Here is a 27,893-nt window from a genome sequence, read left to right as displayed (position 1 = left end):
ATGTGGAGAAGCCTGTATTTGAACTGCTGGCCATTAGGAATGGTGTTTGTTGCTATGGGAACTGGTGCTAAGGAACTATACTGAGAGACTCTGATTAAAAGGGGGAGGGGGAATGGAGAAAAAAGCCTGAGAGGACATAAAAATAAAAAAGCAATCCAGTTGTTGTAAAACAAGGCTCAATCCACATACTGATGGCTGTGAACCACATATTCCTATAGAGTTTGCATAAATAAATTCATGCTTTCCAATTAATTTGAGGAGAGTAAAATATTGCCGAGGGACTGTTAATTTCTATGATATTTCAGGCAAAGAACCAAAGTGTAGGTGCCGTTTTCATGAGAATTTTAGATATGCTTGACTAGGAAGTCATTACATCACATTTATCTGTTTGGATGTGGGAGACATTAACAGCCTTATGAATATTCATGGTATCTGGTTAATTAAGTTAATTGTTCTGCAGAAGTGCTTGCACTTTCAAGGACAATTTTTTTTTTTTTTTTGCCTCCATAGTTTCTCCGTGGTATTTCATCAGTAATTCTTTACATGAACTACTACTTCTGTCCTTACTTTTTTGTATTTGGAACATTTTAGCAGCTCTCGGGAGGGAGTGGTGGGCAAAGTTTCTGGTGGTGTTAAGAAAAATAACTTTCAGGCTAATTAAAATGTTTACCTTGAGGTAGAACATTTATAGCTTTTGTGAGAACATTGAAATTACACCATTGTTATTTATGTGAGCAGCATGTTCTTTTGGCATGTAGACATCTTTTCAAATAGAGTACGGTTTCCTGAAACAAAATGTAATCCATCTTTCAGATTATCCCAACAAAATATAGAACAAGCTATCATTTTGCAATTTTACATATACTTTCTCATAAACTTTCCTTTTTTCTTCAGAGTGTCAAAAACCACATTTAAAGACTAAGATACAGATTAATGAGTAGTCAATGACTAAAATAATTTTCTGACTTCTAGTCATGTCTGTTATCACTGCCAACTTCTACAGAATTAGAGAAAAGTTGCAAAGCCTGAGAAGACATAAACAATTTTTAAAGCCATCTCTAGCATTCTAAAAAAAAATTTGTACTTGGGCATATGCAGCATACTTCAAACTCACAGGGAATAAATGGTCTTTATTTTCTTAAGTCATGATATGTGTCATTCTCTATTGCACATGACATTATATTATGTTTTTTAATAGCCTTTCTAGAGGAATGCTTTTATGGTCTACTCATAATTAACCATGGTAATGGAGGAAATCTGTTTTATGGAGTACTGTAATCCATCGATAATCCTAAATATCTCACTCTAATTATGTGGCCTCCTCCAAAATCTTTACCACAAATCTGATTGGGAAGCACAATGGATTGACTTGTTTCTTCCTTTTCTCCCAGTCCATTCCAGATTTATTAGCAATTAGATGGTCAAAGGGCAGGCTGTAGAGGGCCACAAGATCATTGGAAAGACCTGGGTAAAGATCCACTGAGTAACCGGTTTCTACACTACTTGTTCTCAAAACTTAGGGTCCATGGACTCACCTTGTGAACTTGCTAAAACAGAGATACCTGGGTCCTCCCTCCTCCAAACACATTCTGATTCCATGAGTTGGAGGTAGAACCCAGGAATGTATGTTTTTAACAAGCTCCCAGGTAATGATGCTGCTTGGACCATGCATTCCAGAGGAGTTTCTCACCAAGTCACTGTGCATACAAACCACCTGGGGATCTAATAAATTGCAGACTCTGATTCAGTGTGTCTGGAATGGTGCCTGAGAGACAACATTTTAAAAATAATATTTTTACTTCCATTAATACTTCTATTAGTTTTAATACCTATTATCCTTATTTTTAAATGGACAAAAATTTTATATATTTATTGTGTACAATGTGATGTTTTGAAACATGTATACATTGTGAAATGGCTAAAGATAAACATGCATAAAATTGACATAATGATCATATACTGATTTTACATTGAGAACACTTAAAATCTCCGTTGGAAATTTCCAAGTATATAATGCATTGTTACTATTGTTTTAGCCTGTTCTCATGCTGCTATAAGGAAATCACCCAAGACTGGGTAATTTATAAAGGAAAGAGGTTTAATTGACTCGCAGTTCAGCATGGCTGGGGAGGCCTCAAGAAACTTACAACCATGGTGGAAGGCAAAGGAGAAGCAAGGCACATTCTTCACAAGGTGGCAGGAAGGAGAAATGCTGAGTGAAGTGGGGAAGAGCCCCTTATGAAACCATCAGATCTCATGAGAACTCACTCACTATCACAAGAACAGCATGGGGGAAACCACCCCCCATGATTCAATTACTCCTACCTGGTCTCTCCCTTGACATGTGGGGATTATGGGGATGAAAATTCAAGATGAGATTTGGGTAGGGACACAAAGCCTAACCATATCAACTATAGTCACCAGGTTGTATAACAGATCTCTTGAATTTATTCCTTTTAACTGAAATTTTATATCCTGGACCAGTATCTCCCCAATCCTTCCCACCCATTAGCCCCAGTAACCACTATTTTACTCTTTGCTTTTATGAGTTGAAGTTTTTCAGATTCTACGTTAAAGTAAGATCATGTGGTATTTGTCTTTCTGTGTCTGTCTTATTTCACCTAGCATAATGTCCTCCAGGTTCATCCACGTATTGTACATGACAGGAACTCTTTAATGCCAAATAGTATTCCATTGTGTATATAAACAAGCTGATTGTCCCTAATCTGAAGACTTGAAATCTAAAATGCTACAAAATTAGAAAATTTTGAGTGCCAGCATGATGCCCCAACTGGAAAATTCCACACCTCGTGTGATGGGTAGCAGTCAAAGTGCAGTCAAACCTTTGTTTCATATAGAAAAATATTTTAAATATTATATAAAATTATCTTCAGGCTATGTGTATAAGATGTATAAAACTTTTATGTTTAGACTTGGGTCCCACCCCCCAGATACCTCATTACACCAACAGTGTAAAAGTATTCCCATTTCTCCACAGCCTTGCCAGCATCTGTTGTTTCCTGACTTTTATTAATAATCGCCATTCTGACTGGTGTGAGTGTGGTTTTGATTTGCATTTCTCTGATGATCAGTGATATTTAGCTTTTTTTTCATATGTTCGTTGGCCATGTAAATGTCTTCTTTTGAGAAGTGTGTGTTCATATCCTTTGCCCACTTTTTGATGGAATTTTTTTTTTCTTGTAAATATGTTTAAGTTCCTTGTGGACTCTGGATGTTAGACCTTTGTCAGACAGGTACATTGTAAAAATGCTCTCCCATTCTGTAGGTTGCCTGTTCACTCTGATGATGGTTTATTTTGCTGTGCAGGGATTGTTTTCTTGGTTTCTTTTTCAGATAGTTGTAAGTGTACAGAAATGCTACGGATTTTTGTATGTTGATTTTTTGTCCTGCAACTTAACTGAGTTTGTTTATTAGCTCTGACAATTCATTCATGGAGCCTTTAGGGTTTCCTAAATAAATAAGATCATGCCTACGAACAAAGGCAATTTAGCTTCCGTCTTTACAATTTGCAAGCCTTTTATTTCTTTCTCTTGCCTAATTGCTCTGGCTAGAACTTCCAGTACTATTTTAATGACAGTGGTGAGAATGGGTATTATTGTCTTCTTGAGGAACAAGCCATTGTTTCTCAAATCATGGGAGTCATTTTATTTTATTTTATTTTTATTATTATTTTTTAATTATTATACTTTAAGTTTTAGGGTACATGTGCACAATGTGCAGGTTTGTTACATATGTATCCATGTGCCATGTTGGTGTGCTGTACCCATTAACTCGTCATTTAGCATTAGGTATATCTCCTAATGCTGTCCCTCCCCCCTACCCCCACCCCACAACAGTCCCAAGAGTGTGATGTTCCCCTTCCTGTGTCCATGAGTTCTCATTGTTCAATTCCCACCTATGAGTGAGAACATGCGGTGTTTGGTTCTTTGTCCTTGCGATAGTTTGCTGAGAATCATGGTTTCCAGTTTCATCCATGTCCCTACAAAGGACAGGAACTCATCCTTTTTTATGGCTGCATAGTATTCCATGGTGTATATGTGCCACATTTCCTTAATCCAGTCTATTGTTGTTGGACATTTGGGTTGGTTCCAGGTCTTTGCTATTGTGAATAGTGCCGCAATAAACATACGTGTGCATGTGTCTTTATAGCAGCATGATTTATGGTCCTTTGGGCATATACCCAGTAATGGGATGGCTGGGTCAAATAGTATTTCTAGTTCTAGATCCCTGAGGAATCGCCACACTGACTTCCACAATAGTTGAACTAGTTTACAGTCCCACCAACAGTGTAAAAGTGTTCCTATTTCTCCACATCCTCTCCAGCACCTGTTGTTTCCTGACTTTTTAATGATGGCCATTTTAACTGGTGTGAGACAGTATGTCATTGTGGTTTTGATTTGCATTTCTCTGATGGCCAGTGATAATGGGCATTTTTTCATGTGTTTTTTGGCTGCATAAATGTCTTCTTTTGAGAAGTATCTGTTCATGTCCTTTGCCCACTTTTTGATGGGGTTGTTTGTTTTTTTCTTGTAAATTTGTTTGAGTTCATTGTAGATTCTGGATATTAGCCCTGTGTCAGATGAGTAGATTGCAAAAATTTTCTCCCATTCTGTAGGTTGCCTGTTCACTCTGATGGTAGTTTCTTTTGCTGTGCAGAAGCTCTTGAGTTTAATTAGATCCCATTTGTCAATTTTAGCTTTTGTTGCCATTGCTTTTGTTGTTTTAGACATGAAGTCCTTGCCCATGCCTATGTCCTGAATGGTATTGCCTAGGTTTTCTTCTAGGGTTTTTATGGTTTTAGGTCTAACATGTAAATCTTTAATCCATCTTGAATTAATTTTTGTATAAGGTGTAAGGAAGGTATCTAGTTTCAGCTTTCTACATAAGGCTAGCCAGTTTTCCCAGCACCATTTATTAAATACAGAATCCTTTCCCCATTTCTTGTTTTTGTCAGGTTTGTCAAAGATCAGATAGTTGTAGATCTGCGGCATTATTTCTGAGGGCTCTGTTCTGTTCCATTGATCTATATCTCTGTTTTGGTACCAGTACCATGCTGTTTTGGTTACTGTAGCTTTGTAGTATAGTTTGAAGTCAGGTAGCGTGATGCCTCCAGCTTTGTTCTTTTGGCTTAGGATTGACTTGGCAATGCGGGCTCCATATGAACTTTAAAGTAGTTTTTTCCAATTCTGTGAAGAAGGTCATTGGTAGCTTGATGGGGATGGCTTTGAATCTATAAATTACCTTGGGCAGTATGGCCATTTTCACGATATTGATTCTTCCAACCCATGAGCATGGAATGTTCTTCCATTTGTTTATATCCTCTTTTATTTCATTGAGCAGTGGTTTGTACTTCTCCTTGAAGAGGTCCTTCACATCCCTTGTAAGCTGGATTCCTAGGTATTTTCTTCTCTTTGAAGCAATTGTGAATGGGAGTTCACTCATGATTTGGCTCTCTGTTTGTCTGTGATTGGTGTACAAGAATGCTTGTGATTTTTGTACATTGATTTTGTATCCTGAGACTTTGCTGAAGTTGCTTATCAGCTTAAGGAGATTTTGGGCTGAGACAGTGGGGTTTTCTAGGTATACAATCATGTCATCTGCAAACAGGGACAATTTGACTTCCTCTTTTCCTAATTGAATGACCTTTATTTTCTTCTCCTGCCTGATTGCCCTGGCCAGAACTTCCAACACTATGTTGAATAGGAGTGGTGAGAGAGGGCATCCCTGTCTTGTGCCAGTTTTCAAAGGGAATGCTTCCAGTTTTTGCCCATTCAGTATGATATTGGCTGTGGGTTTGTCATAGATAGCTCTTATTATTTTGAGATATGTCCCATCAATACCTAATTTATTGAGAGTTTTTAGCATGAAGGGTTGTTGAATTTTGTCAAAGGCCTTTTCTGCATCTTTTGAGATAATCATGTGGTTTTTGTCTTTGGTTCTGTTTATATGCTGGATTACATTTATTGATTTGTGTATGTTGAACCAGCCTTGCATCCCAGGGATGAAGCCCACTTGATCATGGTGGATGAGCTTTTTGATGTGCTGCTGGATTCCGTTTGCCAGTATTTTATTGAGGATTTTTGCATCAATGTTCATCAAGGATATTGGTCTGAAATTCTGTTTTTTGGTTGTGTCTCTTCCAGGCTTTGGTATCAGGATGATGCTGGCCTCATAAAATGTGTTAGGGAGGATTCCCTCTTTTTCTATTGATTGGAATAGTTTCAGAAGGAATGGTACCAGTTCCTCCTTGTACCTCTGGTAGAATTTGGCTGTGCATCCATCTGGTCCTGGACCTTTTTTGGTTGGTAAGCTATTGATTATTGCCACAGTTTCAGAGCCTGTTATTGGTCTATTCAGAGATTCAGCTCCTTCCTGGTTTAGTCTTGGGAGGGTGTATTTGTCAAGAAATTTATCCATTTCTTCTAGATTTTCTAGTTTATTTGCATAGAGGTGTTTGTAATATTCTCTGATGGTAGATTGTATTTCTGTGGGATTGGTGGTGATATCCCCTTTATCATTTTTTATTGCATCTATTTGATTCTTCTCTCTTCCTCTTTGTCTTGCTAGCGGTCTATCAATTTTGTTGATCTTTTCAAAAAACCAGCTCCTGGATTCATTCATTTTTTGAAGGTTTTTTGTGTCTCTATTTCCTAAAGTTCTGCTCTGATTTTAGTTATTTCTTGCCTTCTGCTAGCTTTTTAATGTGTTTGCTCTTGCTTTTCTAGTTCTTTTAATTGTGATGTTAGCATGCCGATTTTGGATCTTTCCTGCTTTCTCTTGTGGGCATTTAGTGCTATAAATTTCCCTCTACACACTGCTTTGAATGTTTCCCAGAGATTCTGGTATGTTGTGTCTTTGTTTTCATTGGTTTCAAAGAAATGAAATTTCTGCCTTCATTTTGTTATGTACCCAGTAGTCATTCAGGAGCAGGTTGTTCAGTTTCCATGTGGTTGAGTGGTTTTGAGTGAGTTTCTTAATCCTGAGTTCTAGTTTGATTTCACTGTGGTCTGAGAGACAGTTTGTTGTAATTTCTGTTCTTTTACATTTGCTGAGGAGAGCTTTACTTCCAACTATGTGGTCAATTTTGGAATAGGTGTGGTGTGGTGCTAAAAAAAAATGTATATTCTGTTGATTTGGGGTGGAGAGTTCTGGAGATGTCTGTTAGGTCTGCTTGGTGCAGAGCTGAGTTCAATTCCTGGGTATCCTTGTTAACTTTCTGTCTCGTTGATCTGTCTAATGTTGACAGTGGGGTGTTAAAATCTGTCATTATTATTGTGTGGGAGTCTAAGTCTCTTTGTAGGTCACTCAGGACTTGCTTTATGAATCTGGGTGCTCCTGTGTTGGGTGCATATATATTTAGGATAGTTAGCTCTTCTTGTTGAATTGATCCCTTTACCATTATGTAATGGCCTTCTTTGTCTCTTTTGATCTTTGTTGGTTTAAAGTCTATTTTATCAGAGACTAGGATTGCAACCCCTGCCTTTTTTGTTTTCCATTTGCTTGGTAGATCTTCCTCCATCTCTTTATTTTGAGTCTATGTGTGTCTCTGCACGTGAGATGGGTTTCCTGAATACAGCACACTGATGGGTCTTGACTCCTTATCCAATTTGCCAGTCTGTGTCTTTTAATTGGAGCATTTAGCCAATTTACATTTAAAGTTAATATTGTTATATGTGAATTTGATCCTGTCATTATGATGTTAGCTGGTTATTTTGCTCGTTAGTTGATGCAGTTTCTTCCTAGCCTCAATGGTCTTTACAATTTGGCATGTTTTTGCAGTGGCTGGTACTGGTTGTTCCTTTCCATGTTTAGTGCTTCCTTCAGGAGCTCTTTTAGGGCAGGCCTGGTGGTGACAAAATCTCTCAGCATTTGCTTGTCTGTAAAGTATTTTATTTCTCCTTCACTTATGAAGTTTATTTTGGCTGGATATGAAATTCTGAGTTGAAAATTCTTTAAGAATGTTGAATATTGGCCCCCACTCTCTTCTGGCTTGTAGAGTTTCTGCTGAGAGATCAGCTGTTAGTCTGATGGGCTTCCCTTTGTGGGTAACCCGACCTTTCTCTCTGGCTGCCCTTAACATTTTTTCCTTCATTTCAACTTTGGTGAATCTGACAATTATGTGTCTTGGGGTTGCTCTTCTCGAGGAGTATCTTTGTGGCGTTCTCTGTATTTCCTGAATCTGAATGTTGGCCTGCCTTGCTAGATTGGGGAAGTTCTCCTGGATAATATCTTGCAGAGTGTTTTCCAGCTTGGTTCCATTCTCCCCGTCACTTTCAGGTACACCAATCAGACGTAGGTTTGGTCTTTTCACATGGTCCCATATTTCTTGGAGGCTTTGTTCGTTTCTTTTTATTCTTTTTTCTCTAAACTTCCCTTCTCGCTTCATTTCATTCATTTCATTTTCCATCACTGATACCTTTCTTCCAGTTGATCGCATCGGCTACTGAGGCTTCTATATTCTTCACGTAGTTCTTGAAACTTGGCTTTCAGCTCCATCAGCTCCTTGAAGCACTTCTCTGCATTGGTCATTTTAGTTATACATTCATCTAATTTTTTTTCAAAGTTTTTAACTTCTTTGCCATTGGTTTGAATTTCCTCCTGTAGTTTGGAGTAGTTTGATTGTCTGAAGCCTTCTTCTCTCAACTGGTCAAAGTCATTCTCCGTCCAGCTTTGTTCCATTGCTGGTGAGGAACTGTGTTCCTTTGGAGGGGGAGAGGTGCTTTGCTTTTTAGAGTTTCCAGTTTTTCTGCTCTGTTTTCTCCCCATCTTTGTAGTTTTTTCTAGTTTTGGTCTTTGATGATGGTGATGTACTGATGGGTTTTTGGCGTGGATGTCCTTTCTGTTTGTTAGTTTTCCTTGTAACAGACAGGACCCTCAGCTGCAGGTCTGTTGGAGTTTGCTAGAGGTGCACTCCAGACCCTGTTTGCCTGGGTGTCAGCAGCGGTGGCTGCAGAACAGTGGATTTTCATGAACCGCAAATTCAGCTGTCTGATCGTTCCTCTGGAAGTTTTGTCTCAGAGTACCCGGCCGAGTGAGGTGTCAGTCTGTCCCTAGTGGGGGGTGCCTCCCAGTTAGGCTGCTCAGGGGTCAGGGACCCACTTTAGGAGGCAGTCTGCCTGTTCTCAGATCTCCAGCTGCATGCTGGGAGAACCACTACTCTCTTCAAAGCTGTCAGACAGGGACATTTAAGTCTGCAGAGGTTACTGCTGACTGTTTGTCTGTGCCCTGCCCCCAGAGGTGGTGCCTACAGAGGCAGGCAGGCCTCCTTGAGCTGTGGTGGGCTCCACCCAGTTCGAGCTTCCTGGCTGCTTTGTTTACCTAAGCAAGCCTGGGCAACGGTGGGAGCCCCTCCCCCAGCCTCGCTGCCGCCTTGCAGTTTGATCTCAGACTGCTGTGCTAGCAATCAGCGAGACTCCGTGGGCGTAGGACCCTCTGAGCCAGGTGCGGTACACAATCTCCTGGTGTGCCGTTTTCCAAGCCCATTAGAAAAGCGCAGTATTAGGGTAGGAGTGACCTGATTTTCCAGGTGCCGTTTGTCACCCCTTTCTTTGACTAGGAAAGGGAACTCCCTGACCCCTTGCGCCTCCCGAGTGAGACAATGCCTCACCCTGCTTTGGCTCGTGCACAGTGCACTTCACCGACTGTCCTGCACCCACTGTTTGGCACTCCCTAGTGAGATGAACCCAGTACCTCAGATGGAAATGCAGAAATCACCCGTCTTCTGCATCGCTCATGCTGGGAGCTGTAGACCGGAGCTGTTCCTATTCGGCCATCTTGGCTCCACCTCGAGAGTCATTTTAATAAGCACTCAAGTATTGTCATTCCTGTTTGACAGTAGGCCATATTTTGAGTAACAAGGGTCACAGCATAACTTGCCTTTTGGTGAATCAGTTGGAACCAGTTTGCCAGTTAGTTAAAATAAACTTTTCTTTGCATTGGTATTACCAGAAGTAATTGTGCTTATTTATAATTAATAATAATTAAATATGCTTATTCTTAGCTACCTAAAAAATTATGATTTTAATGACCTCCTGGTTGATAATGGCTAAGCCACCTCAGCTTCTCCAATTAACAACCCAAGTACATATGAGTTCAAAGTAACACAAATTGAAGCAATTATGTATGATCACATAGAAATGCTTCTGATTAACAAAATCCAGAGGACTGGTCTTTTCCTTGATAACCGGAACACACCACATCCATGGTTTCACAGCTCTTGGCTATTATTGGACTTACTTATTATATTCTTTAATTCAAGAAAAATTGTAGCTTCATTCATTCTGTTCTTAATAATTTTAAATTCTCTAGCCTCCTGGGAATGGGAGAGGCTAGCTGGTATTGTCCCCTGTATCTCAGATTTCAGTCACACATAAACATTAAAGGGGCCTGACTTAGGGAGCTCTTTGCCTCTGTGGACTGGTGGGGAAAATCCAGGTGTGTCCTAAATTTTAATAATCATGAAAATCAGAAATCATAATGTTTCAAATACAAATCTTCATACATGGAAAATACAATTGAATTAAACATTTTCTTCAATGTAGGAGACATTTGTCAGATAACAGGGGATTCTCATTTGGCTAAGAGTTTACCTCTAAGATTCATTAAATGTATTTAGAGCATATTTTTTGTAGTTTCTAGTTATTTTATTTTTCTGAGTTATTATTTGGATTATTTTCTCTTTTATTTATGTATGCATTTGTCTCTGCTCCCCAGAGGCACCCTTTTGCTGTTGATCCTCATTTTGGCATTGAAGCTAAAAACCCATTCATTAAGGTTGGATGGAGTGGGCTTTGATATAGCTAGCATTTGGGAGGTAGAAAATAGACATTCGTGATCAAAAAAGCTGTAAGCAGTTACTATAAACTATTTTTAAATTTCTAAGTATTTTAAATATTCAACAAATGTGTAGACATTTGATGTGCATCTATACTGTGAATAAGAACTTAAACTTCTAATATTCACATTAACTTTCATGATTTTATAAATTCTCATTTATTTTTCATCTGAACATTGCAGAATGACATTTATATAAAGTAAGAGCAAGTGTTAATTTGAACACATTCTACCCTAATAGTGCATGTTTAAAATTGCTTTGGCAGGATCTACCAATGTATTGGCACATTCTCTTCATGGAGTTCCTCATGTGATAACTGCAACATTGCACATTATAATGGGTAAGAATTCTTCCAAAGCAGTTCATATTTTATAAGGAAATTTTGATTTATGTAAAGAAGGCCATCTTATTTCCATCAGACTTGAAGAAAGGGCAGATTCTTTGTCTCTTAAAGTAGAGAAATGTTTGATTAAAAAACCAAAAAGCAATGCTTTACTATGTGGATTGCCTGTCTTTTCAAAATACTTGCTTTGTAAAGAGCAGTAAATGAAGTTTTATTGTAGTCTCTATAGAAAAAAATATGTAGTGTGCTCAAAATAATAATTTTATAACCAGATAAAGAACATTAATGAATACTCCTTAAGTATATCCAACACTGATGTAGGACTGTACCAAGACTCTAGGACTAGGATTGTGTTATTAATGAAAAAATATACCAGAAAAAAAATTTCAGCCTGTATATGTCTATAGATATTTTATTATCCCAATTGGTAGAAAGCATATAAGCTCAGGTATATGTAACACCAAACTACTGTTAAATCTAAGTTTACCTTGCCTGTCTACTTTGTTTCTTTGACCATGTTTTATAGGAAATAGCAATAAGCTGAAAAATTTAGCACTCTGTGTTTCTTCACTAGTACCTGAACAAGTTAAAAATGGTAATTGTTGTAATCATAGGTAAAAGGAACTGAAGAGAAAGTGAGGATGTTCATGGTCTAGAGTACCTTCAGATATTCTCCTATAAGCCAATAAATATGCTCTTTTATGTTTGCTGTTTTGATACAAGTCCTACTGTACTCACTGACTAATATTTAATGTAATATTCAAGGGCATGTACAGCTGGTCGACGTCTGCACCTTCAGCACTGCTGGCAAGCTTCTTCGCTTTGGGTTCTCAGCCATGTTTGGCTTTGGTGGAAGAACTTTGGCTCTGGCAGAAAAATATCGATGGATGTCCCCTAACCAACGGAGAGATTTTGCTGTTGTTAAGGCGCTGGCAAACCTTAAGTAAGTCTTTTTCTTAAGCCAAAAATTTTGTATCCCAGGTTCAATGACTGTTAATAACAGATTTCATTACATTTTAGGGCAGAAGACTGTGAAATATCATTTTTACCATTTAACAGCTCTGATGATGTGCAAGAAAGGTAGGTAAAAGCTCAATGTAATACAAATAACCTATATCTTTCTTTAAAGCGTAAAACATTCTGACAAACAATTGATCAGACTTAGGATCTTTGGTTATTTTTCTAACATAGTAGTAAAGAATATAGAATCAGAGACTCTTACAGGTCCTAGTAAGCAAACAACCACTCGCTCAGCCTTTTCTTTTTTTCCTTCCTTCTTTCCTCCCTTCCTTCCCCCTCTCTCTCCCTCCCTCCCTCCTTCTGTTCTCTTTTTCCCTTCCCTTCCCCTTTCTTTCCTTTATTTTTTTCCCTTTCTTTCATTTTCCCTTTCTCTTTTCTTTTGAGTGCCTACTATATGCCAGGCACTTTGAATACAACAATCCACCAAAAAATGAACAAAACACAGAGTTTTGTCCCTCATGATAATTTTGGCCTAGTGTGTAGTACAAATATTAAAGCCATATTAAAGAAGGGTTATAGTCTTTGAAGAAATATTACATTATTGTTCCTTATAATACTAGTTTACCTTTAAATGAATCAACACATTATGTTGGCAGCAACAAAATTATACACGTTTTTACTTACTATCTAATCGAAGAAAGTAACATATGTAATGATGAGTTCTCTAATTTTCTCGTATTTAATAGATTTGTGTGTGTGTGTGCGCACGTTACCTGTTTTATGTCTTTGTTTTGTTTTCTTTCTTTTAGGAGGGCACAGGGATCTCCCAAATCTGGTGAGTCGAAAAGTATCTCCTTGAGAACTGTGCCAGGTTCTGTTGACGTTTTGCTCTGGTGAGGGAAAATAACCAATCACTTTCATTACCTTTAGACTGTAATGATCAATGGCAAATGATCCAGGGTCAGTTCTTGAATGTCAGCATTATGGCAATTCCTTGCCTATGTTCAGTGGCACCTAGAGGCTTGGCACCTAATACCAGGTTAGTAAGCATTTTTATTGAATTGTTGATACATTTCTTATAGACCATTTTTTTCCAGGATATCCAATTAACTGTTGGTTAGCTAGAAACTTAACAGGTAGTTTATCTTTGTATATTAGAGATTCTAAGGGATTTGTCATCACAGTAGGTTGAGAACAACTGTTGAACTGGAATAATTATCAGATAATCATTGACTATTTAACGTCACTGAGGCTAAAATAATATTTCCTAAGTTTTATTGATAGAATTTTATGCCTACTTTGCTTGACTTATTCATTTAGTTGTGGAGAACATTATATTAAATACTGATATTTCTTGTGAATGTCTTTGCTTTCCAACTTTAATGCAAACATAAATATCCTTAGCATGAAAATCACACATATGTATATTTGATACTGTATTAGTCTGTTTTCATGCTGCTGATAAAGACATACGCGAGACTGGGTAATTTACAAAAGAAAGAGGTTTAATGGATTTACAGTTCCACGTTGCTGGCAAGGCTCCACAATCATGGTGGAAGATGAAAGGCACATCTCACATGGCAGCAGACAAGAGAGCTTGTGCAGGGAAACTCCTATTTTAAAACCATCAGATCTCATGAGACTTATTCATTACCATGAGAGCAGCACAGGAAAGACCCACCCCCATGATTCAGTTATCTCCCACTAGGTCTCTCCCACAACACATGGTAATTATGAGAGCTACAAGATGAGATTTGGGTGGGAACACAAAGCCAAACCATATCAGATACCTTTAGTCAAAAGAAACATTTCAGTTCTATTTAATGTGAATAGTAGTGCATATCAATCTCCTGCCCACATTTTCAATTGAATAAAATATGAGACATCTTATATATATCTTTTTATCCATAGGATATAGACATTCCTTTTCTTGCACATTCTTCTTAAGCAGCTGTCCATTATGGGGCTGAAAATATTTCTTTCCTGAATCCAATCCTGTAGAGTGTAGGAGAAAGGATCATGAGTGTTGTGAAATATAGCCAATAACAGGGAAATATTCAAAGTTAGAGAAGAAAAAAGAGAAACTGCAAACTTTGATATTGAAAACCCAGATGGCAAGATCTTCATTAATTATATCTAGTGCTAAAACTTGAGTATTTTGAACCTCATGTGATTTAGAAATTGAGCTGGTGGTTTTCTCCCACACCCTCAGAAATCCTAGATAGGTGTGTGCTTTCGTAATGTAGTTTCCCTGACTAAACTTGAAGACGTGGCTAGCTGACCAAGGAGCTATGTTCTGCAGGACTTGAGACAATGTTTATCTAACCCTATTTGTTTAAGGACCTTCTTGGGAGGGTAGACCTGCTCTTCTGGGAACAATCGATTCATAGCTCCTTCAAAGCCACTCCGTAAATGTTCAGCTTGACTAGAATTCCATTGTTGACTCTGCAGGCTTAATCAGTATTGAATTTTTCAGAGAAGGATGACTAATTAGAGATTTCTTCTGTGGTTTATAATCACAACATGCCATCTTTGCAAAGACCTTTTGATCAAGACTCATTTGATCAGAGATTTTTTCAGAGATGTAGCTTCTGATGATTCAGGACAATTGAACAGGAGATTTCACTTTCTTCTTTTTCCCCCACCATGATAAATAATAATTTATGTTAAAATATCTCAGTGCAAACTGCCAATAGGAACTAATATTCTTATATTCTAAGTATTCTAAGATTAAATGTGCTCATATATGTGAGACATTTAAAGCAGTGCCAGCCATGTAAGTTGTGTTTCTATTTCAAGTAAATATTGCAAAGCAGGCATAGGATAATGCTTTTAATGTTTATAAAATTATGCAATTAAAAAAAAAGATGCACAGTAACACTACCATGAAAGTTTTGGTGCTGTTTATTTTGAATTGGGAAGAAGAAGCATGGTGGAAAGCATACTGAGCACTTGGAGTATTGGTGCTGATGACCGTTTTTTCTCTGTGTGCCTTTGAACAAATCACTTAAACTTGGAGTTGTCTTTTCCTTCTACATGAAATGAGAGAATGATGAGATAATCTCTAAGGTCCCTTAGAGCTCTGACCTGAGTTTCCATAAGATACTAAGTGCTCTTTTTTCATTTTGTTGTTATTCTTAGATTAACTTCATGTTTGCACTGAAATCAAGCTAGAAGTCATTTGTATGTATTTCTGCAAACTGCATTCTATAGCTTGATGCATTTGCGAGTGGCTGTTTTGGCACTAAATCACACCTCTGAATTTTCAGTCTCTTATATTGGATGGAACAGTTATGCAAGATTAAAATGTTCAGTCATTTGACTGAACATGTGTGGCAGCATTTGTTCACTCCATTTCATCCATCCAAAGGCCACTTTGATTTATTTCATTTCCTATGTCACTTAGACCTTCTGTCTATAAATAAATATTTAAATCACACTTTAGATTTTAGAAAATGTTGAGCTATTTATTACACCACTTGTGCATATTAACTCTTCTATAATACCTCTTTTAACAACATAGTTTCACATTTAGAATTTCTAATTACATTGTATTTTAAATTATGTCTTGATATGTGAGTAGGGCGCTTGATGGTTTGTTTTGTAAAATGCTGTCGTGTAAGAGCTTATTGAGAAGGAAGCCAATGACTTAATAAAACTCATTTGAAAGCCTGCATCATTTAAAAAATAATAGCAAGATATGGTCTATGAATTTTACGTAAATGTAACATGGTGATTTATCTATCTTGTCCAATACTTTCAGTAAACAGTATACTTGTTATAAGGAACAGTATGTCATAATTTTTGGTATAATCTCTTAGTAAACTTCTTAATGTCTAATAGAAATATTTAATTTCAGATTAAATAATGGAAGTATGGCTCTTATAATTGCCCGAAACACTTCTCGGCCAGAGTTTATAAAACACCTGAAAAGATATGCCAGTGTAAAAAATCAGGTATAGTAAATTATTTTTGTTACTTATTTGCAAAGCTATTAATCATGTAGAAAAAGATGCTACAAGAATTGACATCGAGTCCTGCCTCATAAGAAGGTTTTATTTTCTTCTGAATATATTAATCTTTTTTTTTTTCCAATCTGTTTCATCCAAATTTTGAAAAGCATCCACCAGGATTAATATTGATTGGCCTTTTTTGAATGATGAATTAGTGGTTATGTATATGTAACCACAAAGATAAAATAGGAAATGTAGTGTTATATTGCAATGTGAAATAAATTAAGGATAAAATTACATACTCAGGCTGTTCTTCAGAATGAAAAGAAATGAAATTTGAGAGTTTAGCCTTCTTGATATTATGGCAGCAGACTTTCTAAAGTTATGATCTTTAGATCTTCCTGACATTTGTTTGCATATCTGCCTATGCTCATTGATTGAAATAGATCTGTAGATATGTATTTAAAAATATGACACTTTTATACAAATATTAAAAATGAGAATATGTGAAGATATATATTTCCACGTAAGTGATTTGCTTTAAAGAGAAACAGTAACTATTACAAGCCATATTATTTTGGCAGCTATTTTTACCTGATTATTAAGAAAATGATCCTTGAAATATGTGAATTTCTGAAATTGTGAGTCTTTGAAGTACACAGGTATGGTTGTAAAACCCTATAGTTTCACACTTTTTTTTTTTTTTTTTTTTTTTTTAGTTAGAGCCTTGCTGTGTCACCCAGGCTAGAGTGCAGTGGCGTAATCTGCTCACTGCAACCTCTGCCTACGTTCAAGCGATTCTCCTGCCTCAGCCTCCCAAGTAGGTGGGATTACAGGCCCACACCACCACGCCCAGCTAAGTTTTATATTTGTGGTAGAGATGGGGTTTCACATGTTGGTCAGGCTGGTCTCGAAACTCCTGACCTCGTGATGTGTCCACCTTGGCCTCCCAAAGTGCTGGGATTACAGGCGCGAGCCACCACGCCCGGCCCACACATTCTTAAAGGTATAAAATGGTGCTTGGATATAGTTGAGAGAGAACAGAAGGGAGGAGGAGGAGAGTAAACCCAGCCAATGACTGGCAGCTGAACCTTGCTTATGTACCTTAGCCATAGCAAGTCTCTCCATTTTTGCCTCATTATATTTTCAAACTTTCTTAGGCCATCTTCATGAAGTTTGATCTTCTGTCTATAACATTATTTGATCCTCATGTATTGAACAACTAACTGGGCTGCTTAGGAACTTAAATCATATAAACTTAGTTACAGTCCCACTTTCTTTATATGTCAAAGTAGATGAGAAGGCATATAATGTAGGTTGTGAGCCTACATAACACCTTTATGTATATGTTTGGGTGGAATATGGAGATTTATTGATTTTCAAAGGAATATATGCCTTTTCACATTTTAATAAATTTCTGAACATTAAAACCAATTTTTAAAAAACCCAAAGCACTATATATTCATTGCTGTTTTTAAGTCAGAAAATAGAAACAAGAAAATGATTTAAAGCAATCAAAATTCCATGTTCCTCAAGATTAGTATCATTACCTTGGTAGAATTTTTTCTGAATCCTTTTTTATTAAATAAATGAGAAGTAAAGTAAGTATTAACCTCATTCATGTACCTCTATTTGAGAACTTAAATAGTATTAACCTATTAATGTACCCCTGAGAAGTTCTGTATTTATTTTGGGGAGGTGTATGTTGCACAAATTGTTTATGGAAGGTCTCTTTTGAATTGCCTATGGGGCAAGTCTCTCAGGCAATTTTTGTAAACATTCTTCTTCATTTTTTTTAATCAATATACCTTTCTTCTGATTTTAAAAGCAATGGTTACCTTACACATAAAGACAGACATACAGAAAATAATAAAAATCTGTATTGATAGGAGGATGTTTTCTAAAAGAGATAATATTATGCAGGATTTATCATATTTTCTCATGTACTCTATGAGGCATATCTTGCTTTTGACACAAGAAACAGTTGCCTGTATGTGATTCACTGGCCTTAACTCTGATTTATTTATCAACTTTCAAAAATTAAAATCCATGCTATTGTTTTTTTTTTTGCAAAGAATTCTAAAATATTTTGCATAGTGTATATAGTAAGAATAATTAGATTGATTCTCAGGGTGACTGCTTTCAAGCAATGTTAATTTGATTTGTTAATTATCCACACAGGTGTGTGTATTTAGGCTCTTTCCTTCATGGTGACATTAAAAATGTGAATTTATATAAATTTTATAAGATTATGAAAATCAGATCTATGTAAAAATCATGTCTACTGCATAATTCGTAGCAGTGCTGGTATTCAGGAAGGAAAATGTGGCAATTCAGTTTAAGGAGAGTAACATCTGCTTCTCTGAACCATGTTTACCAGGTTGAATAAGCGAATGTTACTGTATAACACTGTAAAACGGATTGCAACCACCATGTGCAGAGTGGATCCTGTTCCTTCCCCATCTCTGTGTAAATTAGATAGAGGCTGAACACTACCTTTCAAAGCCCTTGCAGCTCCATCCTATTGCTTTTCCCCCCTCCTCACTGTCCACACTTTTCTCTTTCATTGTGATCATTTTTGGTAGGGAGTTTAAAACCTTAAATGTGAGTGCTTCCCCCGGGATTTCTTTGCAGCCCTCTCATCTTCTCAGGATGCCGTCTCCTGGACGGCCTCATTGCCCCTCACTTTTGAACTATCTGAGCATCATGCACTCCCAAGCGTTCTGTCATCTCGTCTTATCTGCAGGACCTCTGTCTTCTTGTATGCTGAAGAGGTTCTGAAACTCACTGGCATCTGGAGGCCAACATGTCTACAGCTGACCGTATCTTTTCCCCTAAAGTTGTTCCTTCTGCGTTGCTCTGTGCGGGTCAATGGCACCACTTTCTATCCATCCAGGTTACCCTGAACTGTTCCTTCTTCCTCATTCCTCACTACCAGTCCCCTAACTTGTTCTGTTGGTCTCCTCTTAAATGTTTCTAAAATTTCTCCCTTGGCCGGGCGCGGTGGCTCACGCTTATAATCCCAGCACTTTGGGAGGCTGAGGCGGGCGGATCACGAGATCAGGAGATCGAGACCACGGTGAAACCCCGTCTCTACTAAAAATACAAAAAATTAGCCGGGCGTGGTGGCGGGCGCCTGTAGTCCTAGCTACTCGGAGAGGCTGAGGCAGGAGAATGGCATGAACCCGGGAGGCAGAGCTTGCAGTGAGCCGAGATCGCGCCACTGCACTCCAGCCTGGGTGACAGAGCGAGACTCTGTCTCAAAAAAAAAAAAAAAAAAAAAAAAAAAAAAAAAAAAAAAAAAATTCTCCCTCACCTTAATTCAAACTTTAATCCTTTCTTGCTTACAGTAGCCTCCTTTTGGCCTTCAGGTTCTCTGGTCTTGTCTTCCATACCTCTTTTTAGAGAAACTTTTTTCTAAGACACACATTGTATTTCTCTCGTGCTTAATTATTCAGTGCCTTTCTCTTGTTGTCAGAATAATATGGAATTTCCTCAGTCTGGAACACGTGGCCTTTGTATCCAGGTCCCTGCCTGTGTTGCAAGCCCACCTCTTATTACCACCCTCCACCACATTCCCAGTGTTTTGGCATTTTATTCATTGGCTAAGGTTGCCATAACAAATACCACAGAAAAGATGGCTTAAACAAACAGAAACGTATTTCTTCATGGTTCTGGAGGCTAGAGCTGCAAGACGATGTCAGCAGGTTTGGTTTGTCCTGAGTCTTCTCTCTCTGGCTGGCACATGGCTGCTTTCTCACAGCACCCACAAGTGAGTGGTCTTTCCTCTGTTCATCCCCGATGCCTTTTCCTATGTCCAAATTTCCTCTTCTTATAAGGACACCATATTGGATGAGGGCCTAAAGACATCATTTTAGCTTAATCATCTCTTTAAAGATCTAATCTCCAAATACAGTTATGTTCTGAGGTATACAGGGCGAGGATTTCAATACAGGAATTTGAGGGCCAAGGGGCATGATTGAGCACCTAGGAGTCACACTGAATTCCGTGTAGTTGCTTGACCATTGTTTGCCTCTAGTTTTGTAAATGCTTCCTCTCTCCAGACTTTCTTCTCCAGGCTAAATCTTCTATGTTCTTTAAGGCTCAATTCAAATGGGAAGCTTTCCCAACATCTGTAGCCTGTTTGCCTCCTCTCGTTTCCTCCATTGAACTCCATGCTTGCACCATCATGGCACTTCTCTGTATCACAGTTGTAACTGTTTACTTCTCCTCCCCATGCCCCAAACATACCCTCACACAGGATACTAAGCTCTTGGTTCCCTAAAGTCCCACTTAACAGTGTCTGTGGCTTCACAGTTAAAGCATTTGAAGGATGGCTGTATCTTCCTTTTGTGAGGTGTGCACATGACAACTGCTGATTTAAGATAATAGACTTACTGGTGGTGGCTGTCAATTCTTGGCATTCCTTGGCTTACAGCTGCATCACTCCAGTCTCTGACTCTACCATCCTTGGCATTCTTCTCTCATAAGGACATCAGTCATATTGGATTAGGGCCCACCCTAATGACTTCATCTTAAGTTGATTCTACCTGCAAAGACCGTACTTCTAAACAGGGGACATTCACAGGTACCAGGGGTTAGGACTTGAACATAGTTGGGGTAGGGGAGGGAAATATAATTTAGCCCATAACAGGCAGTTGTATGTTTTAAATGAATTATCAACTAACATGAATGATTATGTAGATAATTCTACAAAGATGAGGCATGTAGCCAAGGCTTTATACCCGAGGTAGGAGGTCTAATGCAGTTACTGTCAAACAGTTTTGCTTGGGGCCCTCTAATTCTGTACCTCAGTCACAACAGCTGATGCCATCATATCATCTACTGTTTAACTGTGTTTACAGTATAAACTGGAAAGTCGGCTGGACCTTGGTATCTACATATGTAAAATATGGGTGTTGGGGAAAATATTAGTTTTCTGTCAACTTTTGAAACTATGCTTCATTGAGGTTTACATGTGGAAAAGGGGAAAAACTATGTAGATGATGTTTAATTAGGAATGTATCTCATGTCATTTTTCTGAAAACTGAAATGAGTAGTTATACATTTCTGCTCAAGTTTTTTGGCTATATTAATTATTTCAGAAAATACATAGTGCTTTTTCAGTATAGTTTCCTTAGGCAAACAAGAAAAAACACAAGTTGAAGTTTACGTTGCACCATTCTATAGTGGTAAGTAAACAGTGATCTTCAGAAAATACATAGTGCTTTTTCAGTATAGTTTCCTTAGGCAAACAAGAAAAAACACAAGTTGAAGTTTACGTTGCACCATTCTATAGTGGTAAGTAAACAGTGATCTTGCAGCTTGTGTCCATTGTTAAAGTGGGAATGGGGCAGGCAAACACCTGTTAAAATCCATATTTGATTGGCTTTCTCTTTTAAAAGAAGACATACATCCCATTTTATCTTCAGAAGTTTAGACTGGTGTTCTTCCAAATTAAATTCCAAGTGTGAAACTTGTACTAGTTTGCTTTATGTCAGCTAAACTAATTGACAAGTTGATAAACTCAATGGATTATATGTCTTCTGTATCTACAGGCCAGTATTAAAGATTATCTTTAATTGAAAAAGTCTACAGTATCACTATTGTATGCAACTTCTCACAGATATGTACTATTTGTCATAAAACAAGATTTCTAATCTACAGTATCACTATTGTATGCAACTTCTCACAGATATGTACTATTTGTCATAAAACAAGATTTCTAGGTGCTAGATCTAAACCCAAAATGCTTCGGATAAGAGATTCCTTCTTCCAAAAAAGATTTCTAGGTGCTAGATCTAAAAGAACCCAAAAGGCTTTGGATAAGAGATTCCTTCTTCCAAAAAAAATTGGAGATTCCTGTTCATAGTCTCAAAGCTATTAAAATGTCAGCATACATGTTGATATTTACTTGTGAGAGAGAGCACAGTGAATTTGATTTGCGTTAGTAGCTAGAGATAAACCAAGTATAATGATTATTTGTATTATTTTTAGTTCAGTTTTCCATTTGTTGAGACTTACACTGTTGAGGAAGTAAAAGTTCATCCAAGGAATAATACTGGTGGCTATAATCCAGAGGAGGAGGTGGAGGATGAAACTGCTTCAGAAAATTGTTTCCCTTGGAATGTAGATGGTGATTTAATGGAAGTTGCGTCAGAGGTCCATATTAGGTAAGTCTATTTCACTGCTTTATATGTCAACCAGTAAACATAAATCTAATGGTACAATGAAAACTCTCTGAACTATCAAAGCAGGCAGTTGGTTAGTTTTTAAAAAATCAGTAAATCAGGGAAGCATAAAGAGACATGCACAAATTTCAATAAATAAAAAGTAACTTTACATTTATTCAACTGTTATGTAGAACCAAGGCATTTTCTTTGGTTATGCGTGTCTACATTGGCTTTCTAATTTATTGTTGTGCATAAACTACAGATAATGTCTACAACTTCCATTTTGGATTTTTAAAAATGGATCAAGATCTTAAACCTTTTAGTGGAGCCATCTGAGTAGTAAAGTGTTAGATTTTTATCCTTCCATCTTAGTTTCCTCTCACTCATAATTACTGTAACACGTTTTGTTCAGCAATTTGCTTTTATTAGGCCTTTACAAAGCATTCAACTTCCCTTGGGAACAATTTTACATAGCAACTGGTATAAACAGGTTTAGGAACCTGCAAACGCATCCTTGGTAGGCATTGTGACACTCAGTGGTTAGAAGAAGCATGCAGGGGTGCCCACTAGACATGGGTGTTCTAGAGGCATGACTGACTGTTTTACAGAGGCCATGGAGAGCACTGGACAATCAAGGAAGTCAGTTAAGGAGGCTTTAGAGTAATTACTGTTGTTGATGATTTATCAGACCTTCTCAGTTTTCTAGATTACAGCTCTGTTGTGAATGCTATGTTTGTTATCAATTTGTATTTGGCATTGTGTACCATACTTATTAGGTGTATGTGTGAAAAATAACAAAATAAGTTGATAAAATAATGTATTTTCTTTACAGATTGCATCCAAGACTTATCAGTCTTTATGGAGGAAGCATGGAAGAAATGATTCCAAAGTAACATGCAATTGTTTCTAAAAGAAATGTACAAAGTAGAATTTTAATATAAAGAAATATGGCCACGCTTTAAACCTGTGGTCCCCACCCTTTTTGGGACCAGTTTCATGGAAGACAATTTTTCCCTGGATGGGGGAATGGTTTCAGGATGAACTGTTCCACCTCAGATCATGAGGCATTAGATTCTCTTAAGGAACATGGCACTCTAGATCCCTCACATACCAGTTCACTATACGGTTCGCACTTCTGTGAGAATCTAATGCTGCTGCTGATCTGACAGGGGGAGGAACTCAGTAATGCTCCATTGCTCTAACCTCCTGCTGTGTGGCCAAACAGATATCCTAATAGACATTGCTATTTTTGATGTTACTAACAATTAGCTTCTAGGGCTTTAAAAGTCAAGATGAAATATCAATTCAAATTCTGGTTTTTTACAATGTGTTTATTGGACACACAAAAAACTTTGCACCCATCATAATACATCAATATTTAACCTAGATAATTCTGTAATTTGCATTCTTTCATTTTTCAGGATTATGTTAAATTTCCTATATTCTGTTACAAACATAATACGGATTTCGTAAGTCTGCACTGATTTACTGCTCCCTAATCCAGAGTGGTTAAATTTCAAAATCACATAGTTATATAGACTACCTGCCAAAAAAGAATAACCCATTCCTGTCTTCTTAAAGTGGTAGGGTTTTAAAATTCATCATACAAGTAACAAAGTTGATAACAAATACTATTTTGAACTGGACAAAATCTAGCCCAATATGTAAGTATCTGAGAGGCCTGTGTTGGACAATCATAGTACTCTGCTTTCACCTGAAATATATAGTTGTTTCTGAGTGGGAAAGAACCAAATTTAAATTTCCTTAGAGACCTTCCTGGAGAAGACAGTTTTAAATCGGGGCTTGATTTTCTCCTGAAAGAACAACTAGCCTGTTTATAATGATTGATACAAAGTTTTTTAAAAACACATAAATGTCATAAAGTTTATTCCTTGTATACACACTCTGGGTTCAGGAGGTTTTGTGCTTGCGTTTCACTACTCAAACGCCTTCACAAATCTCATAACATTCCTCACCATCACTGCAGGCCTGTGAACAGATAACTTTCATCAATTAGGATGGCTGGCTAGTGGCAGGGACTTCATATAAAGAAATCTTTTCCAGAATTGTTTTTCCAAATTGCCTTCTAATTTGATCACTTCCTATAACATGTTCAAATTATGAAGACAGAGTCAGATAAAATTATATTCTGCAATTATCTAGATCATAAGCATAAAATAAATATTACAAAAATGATTGTATTTAAAGAAATTATTTAAAATCCAGAAAGTCATTTAAAATAGAACCTCATATAGTATGAACTACAAAAATATTTTACCTGTCACTTAACATTTCATGAAAATGTTGATGTCTCATTTATATTCACTGTATACAAATTGAATCCATATCGTTCAGCTAAACTTTTGAATTTTGTTTCTTCATTTCCATGTAAGGGAACACTTTTATATTTGTAAAGAGTAACAAAGAATTACATCCAAGCAAATATTTGTGTGATAGTCAATATTTTACATAGTACATAATACCTATGAAGTATAGGCCCCCTAGTCTTTGCACAGCTTTGATTTTAAAGTTATTAGTGAGGTATGGTTTCTGTATTTTTTAAATCAGTGTATATCAGGTAAAGTGCAACACTCACAATCTTTTGTTTCAGAATATAAATTCGAATATTTTATAACAAAAGATTTGAAGATGGTTCTTAACTATTTACTCCTGGGTATGCTTGATAAAGGTGTGTTATAGGAAGAATGGTAAATGTATACCTACATAAAAATACATGTATATACAGAAAGATGGGGAAATCCATAGCTGTATAAAAAAATAATTATCCGGAAGTCATTTCACTAAGCTCAAACCAGTGTATATGTTCAGTCTGAAGTTTGCCAATTAGGCCTATAATATTCATAGTCTGCTGAAAAAAAAATGGCTGTTAGAACAAAGCCCATAGGAAATGTATTATAAATAAAGGGCTTTAAAGTGATAATGGTCCACTTCTACTCATTAGAAAATTGGGGAACAGCTCTCTCTCTATTTTTAAAGAACATATTTTGAACAAGTATCAAAGATGTATTTGAAATGAACCTCTGCCCACCCAGTGGGGTTCATTTTACCGAGGCAAGCACATATGGTAAGTAGTATTTCAAGTCTAAGACTTCTCCAGTATAATTTAACTCAGTTATACTTTCATTTCAAGAGATCTTCAAGGGTTTACTTTTCTTGAATAAATTGAATGCTTTAGTGTTTCTCTACCCATTTAAAAGCTGAGAGATTATCTTTGGCTGTATTATTACCTTTGCAGTTCTTCTATCTCAAAGAGTAATCATTGCTGAGATTTTCCCCTTGCATGAAGACATAATATGTCACAAGATCATGAGTAAAAGAAGTCCGAACAAAATTCATTTTTTCCTGTAAACAGTGTCTCTTAAATTTCTTTACTACAACCTGAGTCTGTTTTCCATTCTCTCAATTTGAAAGAAGTCCTTAATCATCATTGCTTTTACTGTTGATATAACTCCAACTGTCTCTTCTGTTTTCTTCTTGTAGGATAGATTTGTATTGTCTTTTAAAGAAGCCGGCCTGAAAATAGCATTACATAATCACTAGTGTATAGTTATGAACACTTTATCTACTATACTCATTTCTAATATCTAAGCAGTTAAGACCAATATTTCTTAAACTGCATTCCTTGTAACATCGATCATAAAGGTTTAACAGATAATCAGTAAAAATTAGTGGGGACATACTGGGTTAAAGAAACATTTTTGTTTTTAATGCAGAAATTCTCAGTGATACACACCACATTCTCTCCAAAATTGACATTCAGTGTGATCTACAATCTTTTCCAGATGGTTTTTTAAAAGGAACATCTTTCAAAACAAATTAAGGCATATTTTTCTAGAAAGACTTTGGTTTTGAAGAGAAATGTGAGATCAGTACTGAGCAACATAAAAAGTTAACATTAAAATAGTGAAATATTTAAATCTAATAACTTGGAAGTCAAATTGGCTTTGAGAAAATGTCATTTTTAGTAGTTTAATGTTGGTAATTAATAAATGCTTACCTTCCACATAACATATGAGATCAACAGAAGTACAATAAGTCCAAGTAGCAAGCTACTTGAAATAATCACTATGGTGAAATAACGTTTGGGTCTTTGATGATGTAGTCCTTCCAGTAGAACCTATGTGAATTAAGAAAAATAAAACTCAAAAACCAAAAAAAAAAAATCAGTTTAAAAAGTTGCTTATATTTCCTTTAAAGCCCTGCCATAATCTCCAGTAGTATTTAGAACTATCCACTCCATTTTCTTGCTGGTTCTAATATAATTGCAGGAAACACTGGTAACTGTTTAGCAGAAACAGTGAGTATAATGGGCTGTATCCATGACTTTTCCTCCAATCTATTCAATTCTCACTGCTGCCCAATTCACCTCTCTAAAAGAACTGCTGTATTGTTCCCTCCTGCCAGTTGTGGAAAATGCCAACTCTCAATCAAGTATTGGGGGCCCTGCATAAGCTGGTCACACTCTACTTTCCCAACTCAGTTACTCAAAAGGAAGTAATTATAGACACCCTTGAAATGTGTTTTCCTATAATTTTAATGTAGCAGTTAACAGGGTAATCTTACATGTGCAACATTCTCATCCTTGTTTAGTTCAATAACTCTTGGATTTGGCTCTGGAAAACCTGTTGCTCTTATTTCAAACTTGAGTGCTGAAGTCTCATCCTGTTTAATAAAAGAAAGATCACCATAGCCTGGTTTATTTCATAAAGACATAATTTATCAGGATCTTTACCTTCTAGCTAGAGGTTTTCACAATTTACCTTCCCCAATTTATTTCACCACTTAAAATTAACTGCAGTGCTTCCTTTGGTTCCCAAAGTGTGGTCTTGGTATTAATTTATATAGTATCATTTTATTGAAATCCTTCGATTAAACATAGCTACCTTGCAAATAACTTGATTTAAATATTAGACTACAGAAAGAGGTAAGTTACCATTTACCAGTGTTCTCCACCCCACCACCGCATATTGAATCTATCTTATTTGGGCTTTTTCTTTCTTTCTAAATTAAATAAATTATAGAATTCAAATATAAAATCAGTGGATGAACTCAGAACTTTACTGTCTAAAACAGGGATTTTATAACGCAGAATCCATGAAGCTTGGGGACCTGTAGATGGGCTTTATAAATTCTAAGAATCTTTAGGAGATGTTTTCATGTGTGCATTTGCTGAGGGAGATGAGAATATATTTAAAGAGGGATATGACCTTTAAAACTACTGTGTAAATGTTATTTAACATTTTAGAGCTGAAAATGACAAGCTTCATATAGATCTAGAGCAGTGGTTCTCAGCAGGGAGGGTTTTATCACCTAAGGGACAGTCAAGAATGTCTAAAGAAACTGTCAAGTGTCAGAACATGGGAGGTAGTACTACCAGCAGTGAGTGTATAGAGGCTGAGGATGATACTAAATATCCTACAATGCACAGGACAGCCCCCCAAAACAAAATTATCTGGTTCAAAATGCAAATTATGGCCACTGATGGGAAACCTAGACCTAGAGAAAAAGAGAAGGCAAAGTGCAAAAGGTTAAATGACTTGCTGATGGTTCAATGACTTTGCTTTTAGCACAGTTGAAACTAAAATGGA

At 36.9% G+C, this 27,893-nt stretch overlaps 2 protein-coding genes across 6 annotated transcripts in view; one reads left to right on the top strand and one right to left on the bottom strand.

Moving 5' to 3' along the window:
• Positions 1–23,247, top strand: part of CERKL (ceramide kinase like) — a 128,790-nt gene extending 105,543 nt beyond the window's left edge. For all 5 annotated transcript variants that reach the window (XM_030802395.1, XM_030802394.1, XM_030802396.1 and 2 more), the window contains 8 exons: positions 11,121–11,195; positions 11,964–12,141; positions 12,219–12,278; positions 12,968–12,993; positions 13,089–13,197; positions 16,018–16,114; positions 22,109–22,284; positions 23,117–23,247. In XM_030802395.1, coding sequence (XP_030658255.1) covers positions 11,121–11,195; positions 11,964–12,141; positions 12,219–12,278; positions 12,968–12,993; positions 13,089–13,197; positions 16,018–16,114; positions 22,109–22,284; positions 23,117–23,177 — 782 coding nt within the window. In that variant the 3' untranslated portion in view covers positions 23,178–23,247. The remainder of the gene's footprint in view (positions 1–11,120; positions 11,196–11,963; positions 12,142–12,218; positions 12,279–12,967; positions 12,994–13,088; positions 13,198–16,017; positions 16,115–22,108; positions 22,285–23,116) is intronic.
• Positions 23,248–23,579: 332 nt separating this feature from the next.
• ITGA4 (integrin subunit alpha 4) overlaps positions 23,580–27,893 on the bottom strand; it is an 85,760-nt gene continuing 81,446 nt past the window's right edge. Inside the window, exons 26-28 of the mRNA XM_003253800.4 lie at positions 26,869–26,967; positions 26,303–26,422; positions 23,580–25,818 (exon numbers count right to left, since the gene is read on the bottom strand). Of these exons, the coding sequence (XP_003253848.1) occupies positions 25,723–25,818; positions 26,303–26,422; positions 26,869–26,967 (315 nt within the window). The 3' untranslated portion in view covers positions 23,580–25,722. The remainder of the gene's footprint in view (positions 25,819–26,302; positions 26,423–26,868; positions 26,968–27,893) is intronic.

The sequence above is a fragment of the Nomascus leucogenys genome, chromosome 22a (genome assembly GCF_006542625.1).
Source record: "Nomascus leucogenys isolate Asia chromosome 22a, Asia_NLE_v1, whole genome shotgun sequence".
NCBI classification, from domain to species: Eukaryota; Metazoa; Chordata; class Mammalia; order Primates; family Hylobatidae; genus Nomascus; species Nomascus leucogenys.
Note: the sequence above shows the minus strand (reverse complement) of the source record. Positions and strands in the feature narration are given on the sequence as shown.